This window comes from Ptychodera flava, unplaced genomic scaffold (assembly GCF_041260155.1).
Source record: "Ptychodera flava strain L36383 unplaced genomic scaffold, AS_Pfla_20210202 Scaffold_30__1_contigs__length_3116999_pilon, whole genome shotgun sequence".
Classification (NCBI taxonomy): Eukaryota; Metazoa; Hemichordata; class Enteropneusta; family Ptychoderidae; genus Ptychodera; species Ptychodera flava.
Window position 1 is genome coordinate 1,389,596 of NW_027248352.1, and position 27,233 is coordinate 1,416,828.

Genomic DNA, 27,233 nt, shown 5'->3' on the forward strand with positions numbered 1-27,233 from the left:
TATGGCTTTAAGGACTTGGCCAACGGTAATTACACTTGCTATATAAAGTGGTGATACAATAAGAGCAGTCAAATAACTTTAATATTTTTATTTCAGCTAATTACATATTTGTATACTTCATGACCTTTTAGAATTAATCGGCGTGATTATTGTTCATTATGTTGATCATAATAATTTCAATGAAGTTGCAAACATGTGGCAAAGGTTCAAATTTACACCTAACTTCAATATATAATGAAACACGTGAGCATTTTCAGTTCATATCTGGTTTGCCTTAGCACATCGGAAATTTCACTCATTCTACTGCTCAACCTGAAACTTGCAAAGTTTGAATGGGTGGGCAGGGAGTATGATTCTGCTGTTTCGTTTTTGGCATGGGTCAAATCGTAGCAGTTACAAAAATGTTATCATTTTCATCTCCACATTGTAATTGTGTACTTAAAGGCGGAGCCTCCCTTTAAAAGGGCGCCAACCTATGGCGGCGTTCATTGTGTAAGTGGACACCAAACAGGCGATATGAGGGCACACACTCCAGAAAATGCCACTTTTTAGTTTTTTCCGACCGCAAAAATGCTGACAGACTGCCAAACGGTCAGCACGAAGCTGCTGCCGATTGAACCCTGTGGTTATATTTCAATTCTGACGTGACTGGAAGACGTTTTGTAAGGAAATTCGAGTATGGTGCTGGGGAATAAATGACCGTTGGCAATTTGAACCGACCGTCAATCAACGGTTACATAAGCTCTTTTTGCAGGATTAGCAAAAGGTGACAAAAGATTGAGATCAGTTTGTGTAATTAATGTTATAGAAATCAAACATCTTACTGGCCATGTGTTTGACTGGGAGGAGAACTCAACTAATGCGAGAACCTGGGATTGAAAAGTGCGGCTTTAAGCACAGGGTACAGGGGAAAGTTCCCTGGGGTGGGGAGGAAGGTGTTTTTTGTGCAACGGTTTACGTTATTTGATTTTATTAATTTTGACTGTGATATTTCAAATAAAGAGTTCAACTCTACACCGTCTGATTGCTTTATCATTACCGACAAGTCCTTTATCTCCTCTCCAACTTGTGTATACACCACTGTGCTCCGTTGCGTGTGGGACGGCTGTGGTGTTGACTCAATCACTTAATCCGCTGATACGGACAGCGGATTAGCAAGTTGGCAATGTTTTCGGAGCACAGTGGTGTATACACAAGTTGGAGAGGAGATAAGGACTTGTCGGTAATGATAAAGCAGTCAGACGGTGTAGAGTTGAACTCTTTATTTGAAATATCACAGTCAAAATTAATAAAATCAAATAAGGTAAACCGTTGCACAAAAAAACACCTTTCTCCCCACCCAGGGACTTTCCCCTGTACCCTGTGCTTTAAGATGGCGTCTTTTCTTGTAAACACCCATTATGTTTCCGACATCTCAAAGTCTGCTGGCTGGCTCCCACTGACAACTGACCACAAAAGCGTTAATTTTATGACTGATTCTTCTGTTATCGCAAACTGACGTGTTACCATGGCACTATAGTTGGAATTTGTTAATGTGCATACCAAATATTCCAGCTTATATGTCAGGATAAAGGTAGATTTTTGCCGTTGCAGCTGTTTAATTGAAAGACTGTGGAAAGTCATCACAAAACTGTAGATTAAAACTCTAATTTTCAAACTAACCTTTCTCAACCCGTCTCACATCCAGGTACACCTCCTTTGTTTCTTCGGGGATTTCAGCATCACTAACGATGTGGTCTGCATACGCTGATATCTTCTCAGTTTTCATCACCAGTTCAGGATTGTAGGTCTCATGGTCTTGCGTCTGCGACTTCACGTGAAGAAACTCATTTAGAAGTGGGTTTAATTTACTTTCCTCCTCTCTGGCCCCCTCCATTGCCAAAGCTTTTCCAATGTCTCGTCCTTGTCCCTTCTCTCTACATCTTGACCTTCCTATCCCACTACTTATCATGAGTTCGTTGACTTTGGCCTCGAGTTCTTCATTCTTCTGTTCTATCTCTTCATCTGTCAGTAGATGTACATCGGTCATCTGTGTGGATTCAGAGTCATCTGAAGGTCTTTGTTGCTGAAACGCCAACGAAGAATCTGTACAAAGGCAATAGTTATCAAATTGTAAAAGTGTTTAATATTTTGAAAGTGATTTCGCTAAATTCGCACTTCAGCAAAACAGAAAACTGGAGATTTGATGCGTCCATAGGGCATGTTGCATCGGAAATTTCAAAATATAAAACAGGGGTACGAAGAATTTTTACCAGCAACACTTGTTACAGGACCTTGGCGTGGTAATTTGAGAAACTTCAAAGTCTTGCCTGGAATTAATCGAATCCCACAGCAAAATTATTCGTGAGAACATGTCGCACGACCGTCACATAAATCTTCTAAAGATCAGAATGTGAAACATGTCACCTCAGCTCGTTGTTTTGTTCGATTGTTTTTTCTCTAACAACTGTGATTTTTAGAAAAAATTGCACTTAAGTGTGTACAAAACAGAAGGACATCATTAGCACTAATGATCCATGTTTGATTCGCCTCCTTCCCCACACAAATAAAAAAAAGATACTGTCCCAGGCCTCCCTCCCTGTAACACAACTCCAACTTTACTATACAGATTCTTATCGACCTATCCAGTCGTGTTCGGGAAAATTCAGGTATCTCATTGTCACTGAAAATCAATCATCTGCTTACGGTGTGTAGCCAGATTCAACAATATACTCATCATCAATTATTTGTGAAATTATGAAAGGGCTGCAGACAAATATATCTCAAAAACGCCGTTCTTACACTGGCAGAGTGGAAGGGTAAGTAGAGGCAGGCCCGTTGCTTACACAAAGTGAGATGTTTAAGGGTGCAGGACAAGTATTAGACACTTCCAAGCAATTATTTATCTGCAAAAATTAAGCTCGTAACCACATTCACGTTGCATATTTTCGGAAAACCTATTGGTTAATGCTGTGATTTATGTTTTGTAGTTATTGTTTACATAACGATCATGCTTGCATAATCTTTAAAAATCAGTTTTTACCTTCCATGAATAAACGCTGAGTGTTTCAGATCGAAACTAGCACCAACGATTTACAACATAATGAACCCATAGAGTGTGTCCCAGAATTATTTCGACTACTGTACTTTTTTCGTTAAGGACTTTCGAACATTTTCCATCGCTGACCAGTCACTAGTCAGATAATTTTCAATTTACTGAACATAATTTAGACTCCCTTACAAAAATCGCAGGCACTTTGTAAAATTGCTACATGGAATGCAGCGTTTGTATAGGGGAAGGGAAAAGTAGTTTGGAAGGGAAAAAATGTTTTGTTTTTTTTTGTTTTTTTTCTTTTTTTTTTTCCTATTCCATACGAGTCTTGTACGGGTCATTTTGCTTGCTTGCCTGCTTTTTAATGCGTTTTATTGAATTTTTACTTTTTTCATTTACTTTTGGATTTTTGGACTTTTTCCACTTGTGACTCTTGTAATGGATTTTTGTTTTTGTCTTTTGTTTTGTTTGTTGTGTTAAAGGCACTGAGACGTATGTGTAGTGCATTTCTTTTAAGAATTAAATTATTATTATTATTATTACTATTAAGGGAAAAATAGATTTTTGGGAGTTTGAAATTTTCTGTTATGTTATGCTTGTTCGACAACGACTACAAAATATAAATCATAGCATTCAGCAATATCTAGACTTTCAGAAAGTAATTACTTTAAAGGGGTGAACTCGTTGCCCCTTTGAAGTAATTATTTTCTGCGACCCAGGACAAGTATTTATCCCTTTAAAACATTGTGTTGTTTGTACAAAATACAATGGACAATGAAAGGGACAAATACTTGTCCTGGATCGCTCCATCCAGGTATGTCAGGCGCTATCCATTCAACAGACCTTTGCCATCACGTTCCGGTTCTACCAAAACCTGCGGGAGAGATTTCTGGTGCGTCGCCTGTCTCATCTTTTCCTTCTCATGCAAAAGTTGGTCAAGTATGTTTATCTGACTCTCAGTCACGTCATCTCCCTCCCTTTGAAAAGCCTTCAGGAGTTCTCTTGCTTTGTTTACTCTTCTGAGTGGCTTGTCTGCAGATTTAGTTGTCCCATGATCTATTGGCTGCTTATCACTATGCGAAGGTATCCCTAGATGAAGACCGAAGTGAAGTATAAAGTTGTGAATGCTGGATCTTGCAAAAGTGCGATCAAAACATATATAGGGAGATGGAAACATTTGCAATATTTGCATGAGTACACTTCTGAGCGGGAAAACTGATTTTTGGTTGATATATCAACACTGAGTGAGAACAAATGAATGTTGTCACTATGGGCCCACTTTTTTCACAGATGTAATAGTTGGTAAAAGAGAAGTCAATCGCATATCATTACTTTCAATCTCCCTTTTAACTGGATACCCCACATTTCGAGAAAATGCTGAAATGTCTCTTACATCAACAAAGTGCCATTTTAAGTCATTTTATAGGGAAAATATTCGCAAGTCGTTTTCTGAATTTCAGTCAAACTTTTCCATATTGTTGTCTACAAAAAAAAATTTGAAACTTACACAAAGATGCTATGCTCCTGAAAACAATCATCATTTTTAAAGTTTTTCAACAACAGTAGTGACAGCAATTAGGAGCTCACAACTACATACATGCATTTAATAGTTTTCCACTTTGTACACAAAGGAGACTTTCCAATATGTAATAATATTCATGAATTGTCAGTATGCAAAAATACTGCCTATTGTAATTCAAAACGTTTTACTTGGGATTAAACGATGTTATACTTTTCATGGTTAACGAGGTAAAATAAGAAATTATGAACTCTGACCACACCATTTTAAAGACTTCTACGCGAACGTACCAATTGAAAACATACATAAACATTACACAGAAATCTTACAAATGTTACATGGATATGATTCACACAGGAGAAGGCATGGAATGATTTGTCTATTTACCATGTTTTTGGATCAGCTCCTGTCTGCACATGAAGTACTCTTCATAGTCAATAGTCACGTCAATTGCCAGATAAAAGGCTCCAATTTTATCAAGGAGTTCATCAGTCAGGAACTCATCTTCCATCAGATCCTGCAGTTTACCATTCTCATACAGTCCCAATAGGCATTCCAGTGCATCTAATGACTGACAGGACATTGTATAGGAAATACTTTCATTACCAACGTCCTTCACTTTCATCTCATCATGCTGCCCATCAAGTGTCTGCCGAACTTCTTTAGTCTTCTTCTTCACTTCCTCACTTTCATAGAAACCTCTCTCGACTTCCCCAACTGTTCTTCCATTCTCTGGAACGACTTCGCTCACTTCTACCTTCACCTTCATGTCACCTAGAAATGTTGATATGAAAGGAAAACATCCATTATGTGTAAACACTGTGTATAAAAATATAATGGACAAGGTAAGTTTTAGCACCCGTTGAAATTAATTCTAATACCACATCAATAAACCTTACTAATATATTGTATTTGTCCGATTACCAGTATTTGAAGTGTCAGAATTAATTTTTTTACAAAGTGAGATGACGGAGATAAAACCTACATTGATCACCCCCCTGCAATTTCATTTTCTTTGAAATGGATCGTGACCCTGCTTCTTTGGTTTCATCATCTTCTTCACGAGTACCTAGGGACAAATAAATAAACATAAAATGTCTCTCATATGTGCATGGCGATAATAATAAAAATCATTGCAGCAAACACACTAAAATATTAAAGTTTGAGTGAACCTGTGCAAGTGCATTGGCTTGAAGCAATGTAAAGAAGACATGTTATTACACAAGGAGACGGTCAAGTAAGGCCTTGCTTGTTTAAATATTTTTGATGTTGAATTCACATTATCAACATAGACCAGATATGAACTGAAAATGCTCACGTGTTTCTTGTATATTGCAGTAATTATGTGTGAATTTGAACTTTTTCCACATGTTTTCAACTTCATTGAAAGTGTTATGATCAACATTATGATCAACATAATGAACAATATTCACCACATTAATTCTGAAAGGCCATGAGGTATTAAAATATTATGTAATTAGCTGAAATAAAATTATTAAATTTCTTTGACTGCTGTCATCGTATCACGACTTTATATAGCAAATGTAATTACCTTTGGCCAAGTCCTTCAAGCCATATATACCAAACTTTGAAAGCTCATTAGATATGCAAGTTATAAATTAGCTGACATTAAAATGTGAAATGACATTCAATATTGTTTTAAGCTGGTATAATCATCAATGTACATAGCATGTTTTGCCAACTTTGATCAAGTAAATCCCAGTATATATCTGTAATTACAAAAGATCATTGAAAATGTGAATTAGGAATTGGCTGAAGAAACAATGCTTAATGACTTTCAATAATGTTGTATCATAGTATCGTTATTATATAAATAGCAAGTTGCGTCAACTTTGGTCTCGTCAATTCAGATAAGTATCCCTAATTAAGAAGGTTCATTAAATATGCAAATAAGGAATTGACTGAAGTAAAACTAATTATGTGATATCATAGTATCTTCAATGTACATAGCAAGTTTCATCAACTTTGGTCGAGTCAATTCAGATGTATATATAACTAATTAGGAAAGTTCATTAAATATGCAAATTAGGAATTGGTTGAAGTTATAATGCTTAATGACTTTCAATAATGTTGTATCATAGTATCTTCAATGTGCATGACAAGTTTCATCAACTTTGGTCAAGCTAATTCAGGTATATATCACTAATTAGGAAAGTTCATTAAATATGCAAATTAGGAATTGGTTGAAGAGAAAATGCTAAATAACTTTTGATAATATTGTATTAAAGTGTCTTTAATGTACATGGCAAGTTTCATCAATATTGATCAAGTCAATTGAGATTTATATCCCTAATTAGGAAAATTAATTTAATATGCAAATTAAGAATTGGCTGAAGCATTATGTCTTTTGACTTCCAATAATGTTATATTTTAGTATCTTTGATATACATAGCAAGTTTCAACAACTGCAATCAAGTTAATTCAGATATAAATCCCAAATTAGGAAAGTTCGTTAAATATGCAAATTGGAAATTGGCTGAAGTAAATGTGCTTAATAACTTTCAATATAAATGTATCAATGCTTCAATATATGAAGCAAGTTTCATCAACTTTGTTCCCATCGATTCAGATATATATCCCTTATTAGCAAAGTTCATTAAATATGCAAATTAGGACTTGGCTGAAGTTTAAAAGCTTTATGACTTTCAATAATCTTTATTGTATCTTCAATATACATACCAAGTTTGGTCAATTTTAATCAAGTGAAATCAGATATGTTTCCCTAATTAGGAAAGTTCATTAAATATGCAAATTAGCAACTATCTTTCATGTCAGCCCTTAATGGTTCCCATTGCGAATATATCTTGGTGTGATCAACATTTGTAGCACGTCTCATCAAATTGTGCAGTCGTTCTCAATGTATATTGATTTTTTCTAAAATCATTAATTATAAAAATTAGCAAAAAGTAAGCAAGCCACACCCACCAAAAACTAATGAGTTCTTGCCATTTGCAAAGTTAATCTATATACCAAATTTAGTTTTGATCTGATAAGCCGTTTTTGAGATATCTAGCGCACAGACAGACGGGCAGACAGATAGACAGACAAACAGACAGACACACAGACACACAGACAGACAGATATCGCTACGACATATGCTCACGTGTGTAAACACTTGAGCAAAAATCTATACCTTTTGTTTTCTCCTCAGAAGATATCGGGTCTTTTCCACTATTGGTCTTTGCATCATCCCTTGCTACTTGAAAGAAATCATTGTTTATCTTATCTAGTTCCTGCTGTATGTTGTTTTGTATTGTATTTTTTATTGTGTTCGCCCGCTCAAGGGCAATCTCATACTTGCACAAGAATTTCAAAATAGCCTCCTGCAAAGTATTTTCATCACTCATATTTACGACGAGCTCTTCTTCGTGATCAGAGAAATGTTTCTTGATGAGATTATGGCTTATTGATTCCTCAGGAATAATTACAGGAACGGCAGCAGACATAGCTGCAAGTGTTAGGTTGACATAATGTACAGAAGCTGGAGGAAGAAGGACAAGATTTGAACGGCCGATTTCATCATTTAAGACTTTAGCTGATGGCATTCGAGCAAGAACGACTTTCAACTTGGGATGTGGATCCATCCGGTCTTTAAGATCAGATTCCCAGCGCTTTGGTACTCCCAGAATTCTCCATTTGGGTGGTGGCTTACAATTCTCTTGGAAGGAAACTGCAACCGCATTCATAGCTTTCATGATAACGCTGTCTTTTGTAAGATCTTCTAATTCATGTTCTTGAAACAATGAAAGAATTTGAAATTCGTCATCGTCATCGACAGGGTCTGGGGAAGGAATCTGGAAATGACTTTCATCTATGATCGGAGATAACCTGTAGTGTTTGATGTTTGGAGATGTTTTGTACATTTTTTTGTACTCTCTGAAAGTACTGCCACCAACAGAGAACACGTAGCGTGAATCTTCAGCTTCTTTGCACAGACTCTCTCGGCGCAATTCAAGCTCTGGAGCACCACAACTAGCAACGACAGGGGTAATAACGTCCCTGCCGAATAGATTTATCAAGTAGAATGCTGCCTTGGGAAAGACATCTCTTTCGATTTCAAAAGCTGCCTCCGACGTTATCATTCCGAAGCCGAAAACAAATCTGACATTGGCCAACTCTTTCAAATTCGGAAAGTAATCTTTATGGTGGTACAGCCAATCAGGATCGGGTTTTCCACCTCTAACCTTGAACCTTTTAACGGGCGACGGTGCTATGAGCTCCACTCCATATTCTCTTGCTTCCTTAATTTCGTCTTCAGTAGCTGTTAGAGTGGTGCAGTATACAGCTATTCCCAATTCCCGTAGAAGACGTGCCAATAGATGAACAGCATCAGTTATACCTCCCTGTAATGGACCTCCCCAATTATGGCCAACTATCAAGGCTTTGTTTCCCATATGCTTCCTGTATTAGTGCAAAAAGAATACAGTAACAGGAAAACAAGATTAGTTAAAGCCGCAATTTTCAATCCCAGGTTCTCGCATTAGTGGAGTTCTCCTCCTAGTCAAACACTTGGCCAGTACGATGTTTGATTTCTATTACTTAATAACACAAATTGATCTCAGCCTTTTGTCATCTTCGCTAATCTACAAACACAATTTACACAAGCGTTTGATTGACAATGGTCGCCAATGGTCATTGATTCCCCACCAACGCTCAAATTTCCTAAAATTTGTCTTCCAGTCGCGTTATAATTTGAATATAACCACAGAGTTCAATCAGCAGCAGCTTCGCGCTGACCGCTTGACAGTCTATCTGCGTTTTTGCGGCCGGAAAAAAACTAAAAAATGGCATTTTCTGGAGCGTGTGCCCGCGTGTTGCCGGTTTCGTGTCCACTTACACAATGAACGCCGCAGTAGCTTCGCGTCCTTTTAAAAGGAGGCTCCGCCTTTAAGTTATTAAGGTGCCGATAATTCGACTTTTGATTATTGCAGGAAAATATGACATGTAACAGAGTTAGAACTGAACAATCCGAACGCACATTCTATTATACTTTATGCAAACACTAACATAAGTGTGTACTGCTATCAACATTATATATTACATTATTGTTTGTTATTTTTTTAATCATACTCGCTCAAATCTAAGACCCTGTGAACTTATAGGACTCCTCTGGATTATTTATTGATTCATAGATGGTCGTTAATTGGTATGCATAAGACTCTCCGGGGTAAACCCATATTCTGACAGAAACAATAGAGCATTGTCATGATAATGATGATGATGGAATCGGCGACATCTGCCCTCATAGTCGAGAAAAATGTCATTGTTTGTGTGTCCTATGTTCACTCCCTGCGGATTAAGTGGGAATCCACTGTCAGGTTTTGAAATATCGATTATATTGATACTCAAACTCTGAAACAAGCAGTTCACACTTTGTTGATATGGAATATTTGAGCAAAGCACGATTTTTCGATAGTATAAAACTCAAAACGAGCACTTGGATTTAGCTACCTAAACGAACTATAAAAGTCGAATTTTTGAACCCCTCTTTAATGTACGACATGATCTTTTCGATGAAAGTCAAACTAAAAACTAGCAATAAGATATCGCTTACCATAGAAAAGTCGTATTTTGAACGTCTCAATTAAGTACCATTCAACACTCGATACTCTTTCGCCACCACATGAGGGAAAGTTCAGTTATTACGGTCAGGGTGGGCTGTCAAGACCCAGTGTGGCCATCTTAATTTGAAATCTGCAAAGATTTACTTTTCAAACAGCTCAGAGGGGATCAGATAATTTTCATAAGTATCCGTCTCGTCAAAAAGCAGTTTCAGTGTTCAGATACATTCTGAGAGATAAAAATGATTAGCTGCATGATTTCATTCTCTGAAGTCATTTAACTGTAAATCTAAACAAAAGGATAATTATCTATCACACGAACATCTTGACTTGGCAACTCTGAGGCTCGTCTTATTGTAAATCGAGCTCACTGAGGGCAATGAACAATTCCTATCACTTACAAATAAAAGATATAGAAAGTTTTGTCAGGGAAGTTATTTAACAGTTACCTGTAGACTACTATTACTAGGAAAAGTGAAATTATACTTTTAGGTGAAATTCAAATATCATAATTGTTGTCAACATCTAAAATTTCAATACCCTTTTTAAATCAAATACATTTGTATCAATTATCTAACACCTATAAAAGAACAAATTAATTTAGTTTTGCAATGTAAAAAAATTATTCATAGTTTTCTCATAGACTCCAATGTATAGTGAATCAACATTTCGGTGAAAGTCCAAAATCCAATTTCTTGCATACATAACAACTTTAACCATTTTAGTCTAACTAACCACTTTAAAATGAATTATCAAACGTCTATATATATACAGATTTAGATAGTTTTGTATTGGAAAGAAATATTCATAGTTTCCTCATAGACTAACATGTATAGTGACAACATTTCAATGAAATTCTAAAATCCAATTTCTTGCACACATATCCATTTGTAACCACCCTAGTCTAATCAAGTACATTAATATTAATAATCGAGAGTACACAAATACACTGAACAACCTATTTTTTCATTGAAAAACATATTCATAGTTTCCTAATAGACTACCATGTAAACGACATTTCTGTGAAATTCCATAATCCGATTTAAGGCACAAACATCTACTCGTAACCACCCTAGTCCAATCAATAGAACATAAATACACAAGTTAACCAATATTTGTATTGGAAAAAATTATTCATAGTTTCCTCATAGACTCCCATCTTAGTGGATGAGATTCTTAGTGAAATTCCAAAATCAGATTTCTTGTACACACAATGTGCACCTTTAACCATCACATTATAATCAAGTACAATTATGTTAATTATTTTACGCCAGTATATGCACAAGTAGAGCAAGTTGTTCATTGGAAAAAAAAATTATTCACAATTTAATATAGCCCCATGTATAGTCGACGAACATTATTGGTGAAATTCTAAAGTCAATACTTGTCCACACCCCAGTTGTAACAACCCTATTCCAATTAAGTAAATATATGTCACTTATCAAATGATAAGGGGGTTCACTTATTTTGACTGATGCACAGGAAGAATTTGCCCGTCCACCACCGACCATAATAACTGAACGCTCCCTAATTAGCACAAGGGGACTTGTCATTGTCTTCATCCTGGGCCTGCGACGGGTCTATATGGGGACGGATCACCTGGGTTTTTACTTTGGTGATGGGGGCGTCACCATGTTTTTGAAGTGCCCCATGGAAAGGGTGGGGGTCAGTGTGTTTTTGAATTTCAACACGGGCTCATACTTGCATAAAATGCATCATACCAGCCACAAATAGCATCACCCAGTCTCATTCTTGTGTCGTTTGCGCACACAACTAAGCATTACAAAATGGAAGTCTCTTTTGCAAAGCATCATACCAACAGTGAATTGTCTCATTATGTCACATTTTCTGTGCACCCTTTTGGCGTGTAACCTTGATATATCAGAGATATATAGCAGAGATATTGGGATGTTTGCGAAGTGAAAGTATTTCTAAAGCACCATTCGAGCTGCAAATTGCATCATTCAATTATAGTTTGGATGTTTGCAAATTGAAGGTCTGTTTTGAAAAGCGTACTAGTCATAATGGAATCTGCAGTTCATACACAAAGCATGATCAAATCATTATCTTCTCTTTTCTTTATGAAAACTCAGTATAAGATAGCAACTTGCACCAATATTCCACAATACATTGATGCAGAATAATATTTACTGTACAAAAAATGTCAAGATATTTTTCATTAGGCTAAAAAAATTGTGCTTTTCCGATAACATGGCTTAGAAAGTTTCAAAAAAGTAGGGTAGGTAGGTTCAAAATATTTTTACTTTTAACTACCCATTTTTCAGAGGTTCAAATCCTGTAGCTGTTAACAGTTCTATCATAAGATTGGACTACTGGTTGACGAGTATGTCTGTTTGAATGCAACTGGCTGAAGCATATTTCTTTGACAGCACATTTTACTATTACAGTATGTCCAGTTTCAGACCTGCTTGTCTTCCTTGGTGCAAAATGCCGGTCGCCCACCATAACTTAAAATGAATCAAATGTTTTCTTGGCTCTCGTAATGCCTCATCTTTCGCTGTGGCTCAGAACAAAAGTTAATTTACTTCACGTTGAAGTTAATTGTAGCATGGATGCTATGTATTACCGGCGTTAGCCTTTCCGGCTCTCATAGGGAAATCCGACGATCGCGGTCCCGGTTTGTACTGCGCACGAAAAAACTCCCTTTTCTAACTATTTTTGGCCGAAATAAACTCGATTCCGCTCTATGCCTACCTGAATAACTCAATCACTCACAGACTGCACAAATATTTGCTCTCGTGACTTCCCGAACCTCAATGGTCCAGTAGATAAATATATGTCTGATGTTTAACATTCAGAAAAACCTTGGTGGTTTTAATCAAGAATTTGTTCGAAAGTTCGTTTCCGATTTACAGCAGACAAAAAAACCCGATCTTGCCTTGCCATGATCACATTTGAAAATGCACGTAACAGTACAGTACATGTATTGCGTATCGCTGCCTGCCATATTTTTTGTAACGTAGGTGCAACGATGGATGACGTAATAGGTTTTAAGCTAGTTCTCGCGTGATATTCTCTTTATTCTCACATGCGTGATTTGACGGGTTTATTCTTTCTTTCTTTTTTTCACTTCTGCATCTACGTAGCTGTAAAAGTCTAGGATCGGCGGGTAAAAATAGAGTTGGTCGGGTTATTAGAACAGCACAATTTTTGGGCCTTTTCATTGATGCAATCTTCGCTATGAACTGTCCAAAATGTTGAACTTTCTACTAACTCTACACTAAAATTATTTTGGCTTTGTTGATTTCCTAATTCAATTACTTTTTTTTGGTGAATTGATAGGGTTTATACAGTAAAAGAGTTACATACAATGTAAGTCGAATTCGGTTAAATGTCAATTACCGTCTAACATTGCATCATTCCTAGAAATAACACCTCAGCCTGTAACATGCTCATTCACACAGGCAGTACTTGACTTTGATTGAATGACCTACTATATTTCACCTGTGTGCCAAATTTGAAAGCATGGCAAAAAGTACCACAAATTTGCAAATTTTGCCTTTATTTCACCGAGTCATCTTCAGGTCACTCCTAGGAACCTGCAAATCCAATTAGAAAGTAATGGCATACACAGTTTCAAAGAAGATTTTTTTAACTAAAATGGCAAAAATTGCCCCAAAATACAAATCTGCAAATTTTGCCATAATATCGATGAATTCTATTTTAAGTTATCACAAGGCACCTGCACACCACATTTTGAAGCGATCCGACAATTGGTTTAAGTTATCACAAGGCACCTGCACACCACATTTTGAAGCGATCCGACAATTGGTTTAAGAGAAAAAGTTTTTTTACTAAAATAGCAAAAAAAGAAATAAAATTCATTAAAAATAGAAAGCATCAAATATTGACATCAATTCTATATGTTTAACTGAGTTGGGCCTAAGGTACCTAAGAATCAAATATAACAATGATCAGATGAGTAGTTCCTGAGTTATTGATTTTGACCTTTTTCGCCGGTTTTTCGACCTAATTTGCATATATATGAGACTAAAAAGTTTATTTTAACAACGGCACATCTACACCATATATGGCATCATGGCATCACTACATCAAAAATCAGGTTAATACATCCAGCAGTTCATGAGTTTTTGCGTTGGACGGACATACATGCATACATACATACATACATACATACATACATACATACATACATACATACATACATACATACAGACAGACAGACAGACAGACAGACAGACAGACAGACAGACAGACAGGCAGGCAGGCAGGCAGGCAGGCAGGCAGGCAGGCAGGCAGGCATGCATACATACATACATACATACATACATACATACATACATACATACATACATACATACATACATACATACATACATACAGACAGACAGACAGACAGACAGACAGACAGACAGACAGACAGACAGACAGACACCTCACATACAGATTTTTTCAACCATATAACCTCCCAGTTGCCATATATGTACGGCAAATGGGAACTAAAAATCATAGACAGAACATATCAAACAAAACCCCTCTAAGAAACCCCTCTTATAATCTCTGCTTACTGAACAGTATTTTATTTTGACCTCATGCACCTTTGACTCATTTCGTGAATTGACCAATCATAGTTCGGGGAACATTCGGGACTTCCCTCTACAGGCAGTCTAAATTTGGCAACCATATTTCTGAAAGGCATTATTGCCTGTTTTAACTAGGTATCGTGCTGAATGCATAAATGTAGGTTATCATGTACACGACATACGTAGATTAAACACTAATGGTATTGTACAGTAAAAGTTGTCTGGCAAATATTTCAACAGTTCTAGATCGCCAAGTAACTTATACTCGTACAGATTCGACTACCGGTGTACTACGCAGTGTGGCCATTGGTCGATATCGAACAGCATGAGTTCTCTGTTGTGTGAATTAAAACAAACCCTTGGCATTAAAATTTGCAACATAAATTATGACTATCTTCGAATTAGCGTTGACATCCTCATATCTTTTTTCCGACATTCGGCTGCAGTGAAAAGGGGCTCGTAGAATCGAACGAATGCAGTAAATGTTGTAAACTATTATGTAGTATTTCAGTTGTAATGATATGGATAAAATGTCGCTTTCTGCAATACTTCCTTGTCAATGAATTTTCGTGAATATACAAGAGCGTGTTTGCTGTAAATAACCTTATGGGATTCTAAAAATCAGAGTTAAAGAATCGTGAGAAGTTTTAAAGCTTCAAATCCGTCACGTACCGTGGCCGAAAACGACACAGACCCTCTTCAGTTTGTAATTGCGTCGTTCTGTTTTGATCTGCGCTCTTCAGTTTGTAATTGCGTCGGTCTGTTTTGACCTGCGCTCTTCAGTTTGTAATTGCGTCGTTCTGTTTGAGCTGCGTCGTTCTGTTTTGACCTGCGCTCTTCAGTTTGTAATTGCGTCGTTCTGTTTGAGCTGCGTCGTTCTGTTTTGACCTGCGCTCTTCAGTTTGTAATTGCGTCGTTCTGTTAGGGCTGCGTCGTTCTGTTTTGACCTGCGCTCTTCAGTTTGTAATTGCGTCGTTCTGTTTGAACTGCGTCACTCTGTTTTGACCTGCGCTCTTCAGTTTGTAATTGCGTCGTACTGTTTGAACTGCATCGTTCTGTTTGATCGTCGCTCTTCAGTTTGTTTTGTTGTAATAAAGGGAAAGCAACTCCACACATCGTTCATATCTGAGTTGTTTGCGTTTTGTGTATGATTCTATGTGTGTGTATATAATGTTTAGCTGTTTTATGTAAAGGGTTGATTAGCCATGGCGAGACGTACCCGTAATTTACGTGTCTTGCTGTTAACCCACATTGGAGCGAAGAGACTAGCGTTACACTGCGATCCTTTGAAGCTACGTTTCGAAAACAGGGTTTTCTTCATCAGTCACTTAAAATTCATTTTTGATTGGTGAGACATGTTGAATGATTGATTGATTTTATGTGTTAATATGTTGTTCCACTGAAGTTTGTTGTTCAATTACGGAAGCTATGTCTACGGTTTGGCCTTGTAATGTTTGTGTATGCTCATGTGAATCGGAGTGCCATCTATTGTAGCTTTTGTGAAGTCAGGCATTTGTAAGTGTATCGCATACTTCTGTTCCTTCTGTATGCGATTATTGGTTGCTCGAAGGTTTGCAGCATGAAAAAAAATATTTGGGACAATATTTCACTGACGTTCTTGATCCAAGGCTTAAATAGTATAAAATCATGGACTTTTGTATAAAAACAGCAAAAACGGGCTAAGTGTCAAAGACACTAGGAAAAAAAGCTGGAGCAACAAAAAAGGACCTCAAAAGTAAGAAAGTGAAATAGAAAAACATGAAAAGACATTGATGAAGTTCAGAGAGCTTTAGATGATATTTACGAAGTCAAAACACAAGGTATTATTCAACGTGCTAGAGTAAGACGACATGAGCTTGGTGAAAAAAGCAATGCTTATTTTTTGAAGCTTGAAAAGAGAAATCATTACAAAAATCACATTCGTAAACTTCAAGCATCTACAGATTTAAATGAAATTTTAAACACGCAGAAAGAATTTTATCGAAATTTATACCAGACTACACATTGTTTTCCTGAAGAAAAACCAGAAGAGTTCACTGGCGATTTGCATATTCCTTTACTGTCAGAATTACAAAACAAATATTTGTGAGGGTTATTTGAGTCTCGAAGAGTGCTACCAAGCTTCGAAAAACATGTCCAGTAATAAAAAGCCCGGGGAATGGCTTTTCTGGCCCTTGTATGGTAATTTAATTGTACTGAGTTTCAACTATATGTACACGTCTATATGGAGAGTTGTCAGTGTCAGTTTCCCAAAGACAAGCAACCATTACTTTGATTGATAAAAAAGAAAAAGATCGTCTGTAGCTGAAAAATTGGGGACCTATTTCTCTTCTAAACTTTTATTATAAAAATTGTTGCCAAGGCCCTTTTAATTCGAATTTCAAAGTTTAATCGGAAATAATTTACCCAAATCAAGCTGGTTAATATGTGAAAGGTCGCTACATCGGTGACGCTGTTTGCAAGATTTTAGACTCAATACACTTTACAAAAGAAAACGATATTCCTGGTATTCTACTTTGTATTGATTTTGCCAAGGCATTTGACTCTATCGAGTGGCCTTTCCTTTACTTTGCTGTAAAGAAATTTAATTTTGGTGAATCTTTTATTCTATGGGTCAAAGTCTTATACTGCGATATTTCTAGTCATTAATAATTGTGTCACCTCTGGTTAATTTTAAGTTAGCAGCGGTTCAAGACAAGGTGATACTCTTTCACCTTACTTGTTTTTAGTTTAGAAATTTTGTCCATCGCCATTCGTCACAACAAAACAAAACAATTAAGGGCATTCAAATCGAACAAAATGAGTTAAAATTGCACAATATGCAGATGACACCACTCGAATGTTATCAGATCTAAATAGTTGGATACAATGGTATGTAAAATAAAAAAATGTTATCAGCTGTAGAGAATGATTTGCGGAAACCCGCCTGCTCGTCAACAATTGGATAATTATCTTTTAACCACTTCTGTAGTCTATTTTCAACAATACCACAAAACATTTTACCCATTATGGGCAACAGTGTTATTCCCCTGTAGTTATTTGCACAATTTCTATCACCTTTCTTGTATATCGGAGTAATAACCCCTTCTACCCATGCTGCTGGAAAATTGCCTGTCTCCAGGACGGCGTTAAAAAGCTTACAAATCATTTCTTTCACAGAAAGTGGACATTCTTTAAAAATACTTGCGGTTACACCATCTAATCCTGGTGCTTTGCCACACTTTAACTTCTTAATTGCTTGTTCTACTTCTTCAAGTGCAATTGGTGCATTCAAGATTTCCAATCCTTCTGTATCGACACTAAAGTCTAGGACACCTTGTTCAAAACCATCAACAAAATCTTTAACTTCATTATAAAAATGAGAAAAATTATCATTTACCATACCAGGTGTATTTAAAAGAGAGGAAAAGTAATTGAACCACTCATCCTTGTGAATACTAGCAGAAGGTGAAGGTGCTTTACCTTTCACAAGCGACCAGAAATGCTTTGTATTTGTTTCTATGGAAGCTGACAGTAATTTATCTAAATTACTCTGGTTGTATTCTTTCTTCTTTTGACTGACAATTTGTCTGTAGTCATTCTTATATTTCTTCAACTCTTTTAAATTGTCAACAGATCTGTTGTTCCTATAATGATTTAATTTGAATTTACAATACGTTTAAACCTTTTACAATCACTGTCATACCTTGCTGCGAAAACGAGCCCTGCCACTCCTTGACGTGTTCTGCTGGGAGTGGGGGCTGCGATGTGAAGAACTGAAATATCGCACAGGATAGTATTACACATGCACTATGCCGATGCGCACGGAATTTCGAACGGCGCGAATTTGAACGCCAATTTTCGATCTTTACAGAAATAATTTCCATAGACTTGGTCCAAAGTCCATTTAGCATCTATCCATCGGAAGATGTCTCGGTATTCCTCAAGTTTACCTACTTTTAAAGGGTTTTCCAACTGTTACCGGCGATCGCCTTGAAGTCAGCGCCATCTTGAATTTTAGCTGCATGACCCATGACGTCATGCAAGTCTCGCACGTTCCCGTTCTAGTAAACAGACAACACGTGCGCTCGACCATCGTCTTTCACACTTCGCATTGTCGGCAACGTTGTGCGTATTTTCGCAAAAAAAACCCCGGAAATGTAAATATTGTAAATAAAAGGAAATAAAAGAAAAGAAATTTGGAATGAGTTGTGTTTTTGCACTTTTTTATATTTCATTTTTTTTAAATTTGGAAGGGGGAGGGGGCTTGACATGCATATTATGAAAGAGTCTTTTGTTTTATAAATAAACATAATTGTATAAAAATAGTTGTATAAAAATAATTGTATAATGCAGGCGCACATAACGACATCTTAAGTCGTTAATCCTCCTAAAATATTTGGTTTCTCAAACATTACCGTACCAAGACCCACTGCAATTTGCTTACCGCCAACACAGGAGTACGGAAGACGCAGTTCTCTGTCTTCTACATACCCTCACACAACACCTTGATACTTCCAATGCATCTGTTCGAATTTTATTTGTGGACTTCTCAAATGCATTTAATACTATTTCACCAAACTTATTAATCAGAAAATTGAAAAATATGTCAGTATACAGGCAGTTAATTTATTGGTGGGTTGCAGATTTTTTGGTTGGGAGGCCACAGTTTGTCAAGGTAAATTCAATACGATCGCATGTGCGATTGACAAATACCGGCTCGCCTCAAGGCTCGGTTATATCACCGTCATTATTTACCATATTTACATCTGATTGTAACCCCCATACATGCGGACAGTAATGATGACGACAAGTCTTTAATTGGCCTCATTACAGCAGATCAGGACACAATCTATAAGCAAGAAGTGGACAGATTGGTTACATGGTGTGATGATAATAAATTAAGCTTGTTTTTGAATGTAAAGAAAACAAAAGAAATGATAATTGATTTCAGGAAAAACAAATCAGTCCACCTCCGTTAAAAATCAAAGGTGAGGAGGTTGGAAGGGTAAATAGTTATAGATATCTTGGGATCCTTCTTACAAACATGGTTTCTTGGGATGACCATGTGAATATGTTAAACCGTAAATGTCAGCAAAGATTGTATTTTCTGCGTAAGTTGCATAGATTTGGTGTATTCGGGAACATTTTGCATATGTTTTACAGACCACGGTTGAGTCAATCATCTGTTATTGTATTTCTTGCTGGGGCGGTAGTATTTCCTCTTCTAATAAAGTTCAGATAAATCGTATCATCAAAGCTGCTAGGAATATTCTAGGCGTACAATTGTATAGTTTTGATGATTTGTATATGAAATGAGTGAAAAACAAATCTACATCTACATTGTCTGACAAAACCCATCAACTGAATAGTAATTTCACTAAAATGAGGTCTGGTACCAGATACTATTCAGTAAAGGTGCCGCACAAACAGGTTTGAAATACTTTTGTACCCTCAGCAGTGAGAATTCTAAACCAATTTTCTAACAGGTGAAAAAAAACAAAAAACAAACTCATTAATGGCTACTGTTAGAATTATTTAAATTGTATTGTTGTTGATCGACAAGTGCTTTGTCTGTTATTTGGAACTGTGCTTTTTAATCTGTGTGATCTCTTTGTATTTTATATATTGTGGAATATTTCTTTTTAGACTGTGTACACCACAACACATTTCAATTTTTATATTGGATTAATAAAGGATATAATAATAATAAGTGGTCCTTCATTTGAAATTTAGTAAGAAGTTAGGGTGTTGGTTCAGTTCAAGTTCAGAAACATTATGGAGGTCAAATGTATGAACTGTGGAGAAGTCTTTGAGGAGAGAGCAAAAGGTTACAGAAAAGTCTCCATTGGAAGGCATTCATAAAACAGAAAATGTGAAAGATGTAAAGGAAAATAAGGGCAACTCCACACATCAGCTCTACCAAGTTTGTTTAATATTACGATATGGTAAATAAAAGGATCATTGCATTTATTTTGTGTTACATGTGATGGAGAACATCATGATCTATAATGTAAAATTTCTCTGGGGAATTTAACATAATTTGCATGATGGATAATAGTTGGAGAAGTTTAGTGTCATTCAACAATTTATTTTATTTATAAACTTATTACATATTTTATTCACAATTTTTGAAGTTAAAAGTAATTTGCTTTCTATTCATTCACTTTTTACCACGCGAAAATTCGCATAACGTAGCCGACAATGCTGAGACAGCAATACTAGTCAGCGCACGTGTTGTTTGTTGATATCTGAATGCAAATGAAGTAGGAACGGGAACTTGCGAGACTTGCATGACGTCATGGGTCAAGCAGCTTTAAATTCAAGATGGCGGTTATGCAAGGCGATCGTTGGTCTTGCTGCGAAAAATCCATTTGGAGGAGAGAAAAATGACAAATACCGAGTAATTATTGAGCGGGTAGGTTATATGAACACCGGACACGGTCCCTTTTGAAAAGTTATGTCAAATTTGTGCCTTTGAAAATTTCTGGCCAAGGCCGTATCCTGTGCGATATTTGCGTATTACACATCGTAGCCCTACCACTCCAATGACCAACCTACCCGAGTGGTAGAGGCTACGGATTCGCAGCAATGTCATACCATGAATTTGTTGACAAGTCTGTTTTCCCATGTGGTCTTCCACCATACCTATACATAACCTTCATATTATCAGCAGCAGATTTAATCATTGATAACAAACAATTAGCTGCTTGTTCAATATTGGTGTGGTTAATTAACGAGTTAAATTCTTCTTCTTGATGTCTGCAAATTCAGAACCTCAGCTCATTCCCTTAAAATAGAGACAGGACGATGGAACAAAACCCAACGTTTAGACAGAACATGTGATTTGTGTTCCATGAACCAAGTGGAAGATGAATTCCATTTTTCACTTGTATGTCCCAGGTATCAAGATCTGAGGATAAAGTTTATATCACGCTATTATTACAACCCACCTGTTTTATATAAGTTTACATTGTTGATGTCAGCAGATAATATGACAGAACCCCATGGCCGGTGAGTGCAAGCGCGCCGTACTAGCGGTATTTGCACGAGTGCTGCGGTGTATTCGGCGGCAGTCCTTTCACGAGCGAAGCGAGTGAAAGGACAGCCGAATACACCGCAGCACGAGTGCAAATACCGCTAGTACGGCGCGCGTGCACTCACAGGCCATGGGGTTCTGTTATTATTACATATGTTCTGTCTTTTATTTGCATCATTTATCGAGAGAATAGACGATTAGTCGTGCGTACTACTTGTCTGTCAAAGCTTCAGGGCGACACTGCGGAGTTATATAACATTGACATCACTGTAATGAGGCATTGAATCAGCTTTCACTTTTCATTGGTCAACGCCGCCACACCCTCTATTTTGATTGGCTAAACTATTGTTTACTTGTTTATCAAGGATGACGTAAGAGGAACGTCGAAGGGCTCGAACTTCGAACTCTGCTTGCGATCGCTCACACCATGGAGGTAGTAGAGAAGGAGTCACAACTGAGATATTACGTTTATTACTATTGTGCACCATTGGTTTAATCCCTTTATGTCCATTGTTTAACACCCCTTTCCCGCCATGTGCGTTGCCGACGGTACCTTCGCAACCGAACCGAGTGAAATTAACCTGGGTTTGCCAATGCGACTCAGTTTCTCCACAGTGTCATAACGCCTGCGCAAAGACTGTATTTGCGTAGCTTGGGTCAAGTGCGTCATGATAGTGTAAGAACCGACACGTTCCGTCCACGAAAAGTGAAGTTACAGGAATTTCAGTTTTTCATTCTCAAAATCTTGGTAATTTTAACGTCGTTTTTTATATACTTTACATTCGATCGCAGGAACCTCTCCTTGTTAGAATGAAAGTTCTGATCACGAACTTTTCAATCATGTACTGAGTATGGTGCAGCGGACTGCAGCACTGCCGTGAGCGTGGGTTAAACTTGTAGCGTTTCCCGGTGTTTATGACGCGACGCCAGCGACGCCATAGGCGACGCTTTGTTTCAATGCATCGTACGTGTTGTTTTTTATATCGCGACCATTCATTAAAGTCATGGACGTAGCAGTTAAAAGCTATGCTTTCTTATTTAACTTTATCTTAAAAACTATCTACTGTTGATTGACCAATCAGAGTGCTCAATTCAGGGTGTTTTATCTACTCGTAAAGCCTTGGTCACCAAATTCCAGAAATGAATGACAGGGCCGTAGTAAAGTACTGTCCAATCAAAAGTGAACATGTCATATTCTGTAGACATCTGGTACGTTTTAATATTCAAATTTGGTAACACAGCGGAAACCAGCTGCAACACAAAATCTGCTGTGCCCAAGGGCATTTATATAATGTGCCCTAGGGCATTTATAGGATGTTCCATTACATTGGAAGGCTATTTCACAAATAAAAGTTTTAATTCATATCCTAAACATGTTACATTGACAAAGGGGACGGTTGACGTAAACACATTGGAAACAAAAATATATCAGTTAGGGGCGATAGTTTTTAAGTCGGATAAAACCCTCATACTCGGGCTCTTCTGGTATATAAAGTCCAACCCTACGATAAAATGTCTCGGCCTGCGGCCTCGACATTTTATCGTTGGGTTGGACTTTATATACCAGAAGAGCCCTCGTACTCGGGCTTTATCCTATACATTAATGCCAGTACAACATGATAAAACACGGCAAGAACCAAGAACTCGATTTGGAAAAAAGTTGGCGTGTTAACAATGCTGCTCTACGATGTATGGCATTTTTTTGTAATCGCAAGCTATCATCAACTCAGTCTCCGCGCCTTTGCAGATACAAAAGCTCCCTTCCTCAATTATCTGTTCCTCGACCTCTTTAACATCGTGTACATCAAAATCAGTGGAACGACTCGAACTTCCCGACGCGACGCTTGGACACGTGACGCCATGTTTGAAGATCTGTCAACTGCCGAGGGACGGCCGAAACACCCGAACGACCCCGAACGAACTTAATCTTGTTTCCTAAATCCGAGAAAACGCGTTCGCAAGTCCCGTTGGTGCTAATGGAGTAGTTAGTAAGGCAAACAGCGGCAAAACACATGGTCCCTTTGATCTCCTCCTAGTTGTGACTCCTTCTCTACTACCTCCATGCTCACACGTACACATACGTAGCAACATGCCAAAGATAGCCAAATTAAGAGAACTTTTAACATGGAAGCGAACGCTTTTGATTTTTTTACATGTTGAGCTCGAAATTCTTCTAAATGATCGATACAAATAACAGTTTGAAGAGTTTTACGGGAAATTTAAGAGTAAGATACGGCAAATGTAACTTGTCGAACGATCAAATTTCAGTGTTTACCGTGGCACACAAGCGCTCACTGTTATCAATAGCATGTAGGACACACAAGCACAGGATAAAGTGCATGCAAAAGTGACATTCTATTGTAAACAGGGAATGTCCGGTGAGAAAACTACTGGCAAAAACGACTCTGAAAATAACTGTTTAATTGGCTCTGCTGCACCAGCAGTTACGTGTGTTTCGATGGCCGCCGTGGTACGGCGGCCACCATTCATGGAGCTAGAAACGGACGTCGCCCGTTGTCAATGTTTTTGCTTTGCTGACAAACAAACTGCTCTACCGGATACTAAAAATCATCCTCACACTATAATAGGTACATGGATTTTTCTTTGTTGTAGTTTTTAATCGGTAATGTCATGCATTTTACTATAACGAGCATCGAACAAAAGTGAAATGAAATCTTGTAGACGGCATTTTTTGTGTTTACAAACAATAATAAATAGTTCCGGGTCAAAGTTGGTAAATACTCATTAACATAAAGGTATGGCATAATGTTTTGGTATTGCACTGCAGTGCAAATACCGGTAGTACGCGCGCGCTTCGATGCAAGTAAACTGTGGTACATATGTAATAATTTAAAAACTCTAAGACAACTCAGTAGATATATATTTTTTGCAATGAAGCGTAGAGACGACTATATGAGTAACGTAAATTCTACTTAATCTTGTCGTCTGTTTTGTAATTAGTTTCCATGATCAGGTGTTACCGTACGTTACTTTTTCCCAGTGACCCATGTATTATATTACTTAAAGTTTTGTACATTTTGGCCGGTGGCCATAAGTACTGAAATAAACTTGACTTGACTTGAATGTTATCAGATGTGAAATCTGCCGAAGAATTTCTCAGAATATTTGACTCATTCGGCAACATCCCCGGCCAGAAGATCAATAAGGAAAAGAGTGACGCACTATGGTTAAGTGAGTTTGAGAGATTGGATATACACACATTAATCGACTCAATGTACCGCATCATGAACAAAGGTAGAAACGATGTGTGAAGTTGCCCTCACTTTCCTTCCTATAAAATTGCTCAAAAATGCTCAGGATGTAAACAGTCTGCCCCACCACGTGTGGCAAGTGGGTAACAATGGAGGCATAACCTCTCTCCCTGCTGTTTAAATTACAGTAAAAACATGTTGTTACTGTGCACATTATCTTAGGGAAACAGTTCTTGTCTAGAAGTGTAGACAAAAAAGAAAATTCTTCTGTTCTATTTATTTATAACGGAGCTCAAACAAAAACACAAAGTTGAGAGAAACATTTCCTACAAAAATAGCACAACTGAAAAGTATAGGACCCGCTGGCATATTCTGGTAATGTACTTTGAATCATAGATTGAGAATGTCTTTTTTTATAAGTGCTATCCTTGTTCTTTGTCTTTTGTCTGTGTTCTGTTTCGGTTGTCTTTTTCGTACCTTTTTCTCTTGTTTGTAAATTATATATATATATATATATATATATATATATATATATATATATATATATATATATAAGTCTAGTAAACACAATACGAACACAACATTTAACACAATAGAACAAAGTTAGACATCCTAGCTTCCAGAATGAAAGAACAAACCTTCAGTGGAACAACATAGGAATACGTACAATCTGCCATTATACCACGAAATTTATCCACTGAACCTGACTTGAGGCGATTGATAAAGAAAGTGTGGCAAACTTTCGAAACATAGCGTTAGTGTCGTACGCAGTGTCTCAACTCTGGAGTACAGACTGCACTGACATTCATATTCAGCTGTCTCGCCGTACCTATTCTGCCATTGTACAGACTGCACTGACATTCATATTCAGCTGTCTCGCCGTACCCATTCTGTTCTGTACACAAGACAGTGAAACAAAAAATACCCACCACCATACATTAAACGCAAACAACCAATATGTGAACGATGTGTGGAGTTGCTCTCCCTCTACTACCTAATAGTATGACTCCACGGGCATGGCACCCATGCCAAGTTGCAATGGTATTCTCCAAGTGACCGTTCAATGTTTGTTACAAAATGTTTACTCCAGTACTTCCGTGTTATGCTGAAAACAAACTGAAGAGCACAGGTCAAACAGGACGACGCAGCTCAAACAGAACGACGCAATTGCAAACTGAAGAGCGCAGGTCGAAACAGAACGACGCAGCTCAAACAGAACGACGCAATTACAAACTGAAGAGCGCAGGTCAAGAGAGAACGACGCAGGTTAAACAGAACGACGCAATTACAAACTGAAGAGGGTCTGTGTCGTTTTCGGCCACGGTAGTCACTGGCTTGAACATAATACCACGGGGTCACACACGCATACACCATATAATGAGGTGTGCATTCCAACATTCCTTAGTAGTCGTTCGAAAACCCAGAGTTATCACCTGAGCTAAGATTGTTCAACTCCGAGAGATATGATGTCAATGAACTTACTTTGGCTTGTCTTCCTTTCCATTATCCTTTGAATTTCTTCGCGAGGTACTTGGACTTGAAGACGTGACAGCAGTCTGACCACTTTCAATAGTATCTGGCTCGGCTTCATTGTCCTGGGTGTCTGGTTGGTGACCCGTCGCAAATGGAGACGGACCCATGGCTCGCATATTTTCAATGGCGGCGTCGGTTGCAGCAGAGATTCGCTGACGATCACGTCTACTGTATTCTTCGCCATTACCAGGACTTCCACTCGGACTATGACGTCGTGTACTCAACATGGTGCTGATCGATTGTTTTGTTACTGTGAACTATGTTATGCAGAGGTGCATACGATTGCACTGTGATTTTGGTTTTAAGAAATGAGTATCTGTATACAAAAGGACGTCTTAAAAGATACCCTTTGAACCCCATTGTGCGCTTTTCTGCCGAACAATGAACTTTTGACCCCTGATATAGTGATACGTTTACTTCAAGGCCTTTCCCGCCCGAATCAGTTGAAAGAAGAAATAAATACCCTCGTTGTAGTATTGCCGAGTGAAGTACTGGTTGATATTGAAACACGAGTGTTTCAAACATGGAGAAAGGACTTACTACCGTCACTTTCGAACAGATGCAGGGAGCATGTCCAACCGATTCGGCAAGTTTAGAATTAAACAGTTGCTCAGAATAATGTGTGTCAGTGTGTTGTTTAGGGTTAAGTCGGGATGACTCAAAAGAAAATATCCTTGGTAAGATAGAGAAAAAGTTGTAACAGCCTGTGCTATGTAATTAGCCGATAAGACATGCTGGATGACCAACAAGTGGCCTTACATTTATGGGTTTTT

General features: G+C 37.6%; 1 protein-coding gene across 1 annotated transcript; it reads right to left on the reverse strand.

Annotated features, from left to right (window-relative positions):
* Nucleotides 1-1,657: 1,657 nt before the first annotated feature.
* LOC139127258 (uncharacterized) lies at nucleotides 1,658-26,783 on the reverse strand. The gene is made up of 6 exons (XM_070693169.1): nucleotides 26,410-26,783; nucleotides 7,705-8,972; nucleotides 5,536-5,619; nucleotides 4,938-5,324; nucleotides 3,875-4,120; nucleotides 1,658-2,085 (listed from the first exon to the last, which is right to left on the reverse strand). The coding sequence occupies exons 1-6, from the start codon at nucleotides 26,685-26,687 to the stop codon at nucleotides 1,658-1,660; spliced, it is 2,691 nt and encodes an 896-aa protein (XP_070549270.1). The 5' UTR covers nucleotides 26,688-26,783.
* Nucleotides 26,784-27,233: the final 450 nt, after the last annotated feature.

Excerpts from the sequence above, each read along its gene's own strand:
- LOC139127258 (XM_070693169.1), bottom strand. The coding sequence starts at position 26,687 with ATGTTGAGTACACGACGTCATAGTCCGAGTGGAAGTCCTGGTAATGGC. Across the intron at positions 5,325-5,535 it reads ATTGCAGGGGGGTGATCAAT|GTGACATGAAGGTGAAGGTA; the intron begins GTAGGTTTTATC and ends CAACATTTCTAG. Across the intron at positions 4,121-4,937 it reads GGAGCTGATCCAAAAACATG|GGATACCTTCGCATAGTGAT; the intron begins GTAAATAGACAA and ends GTCTTCATCTAG.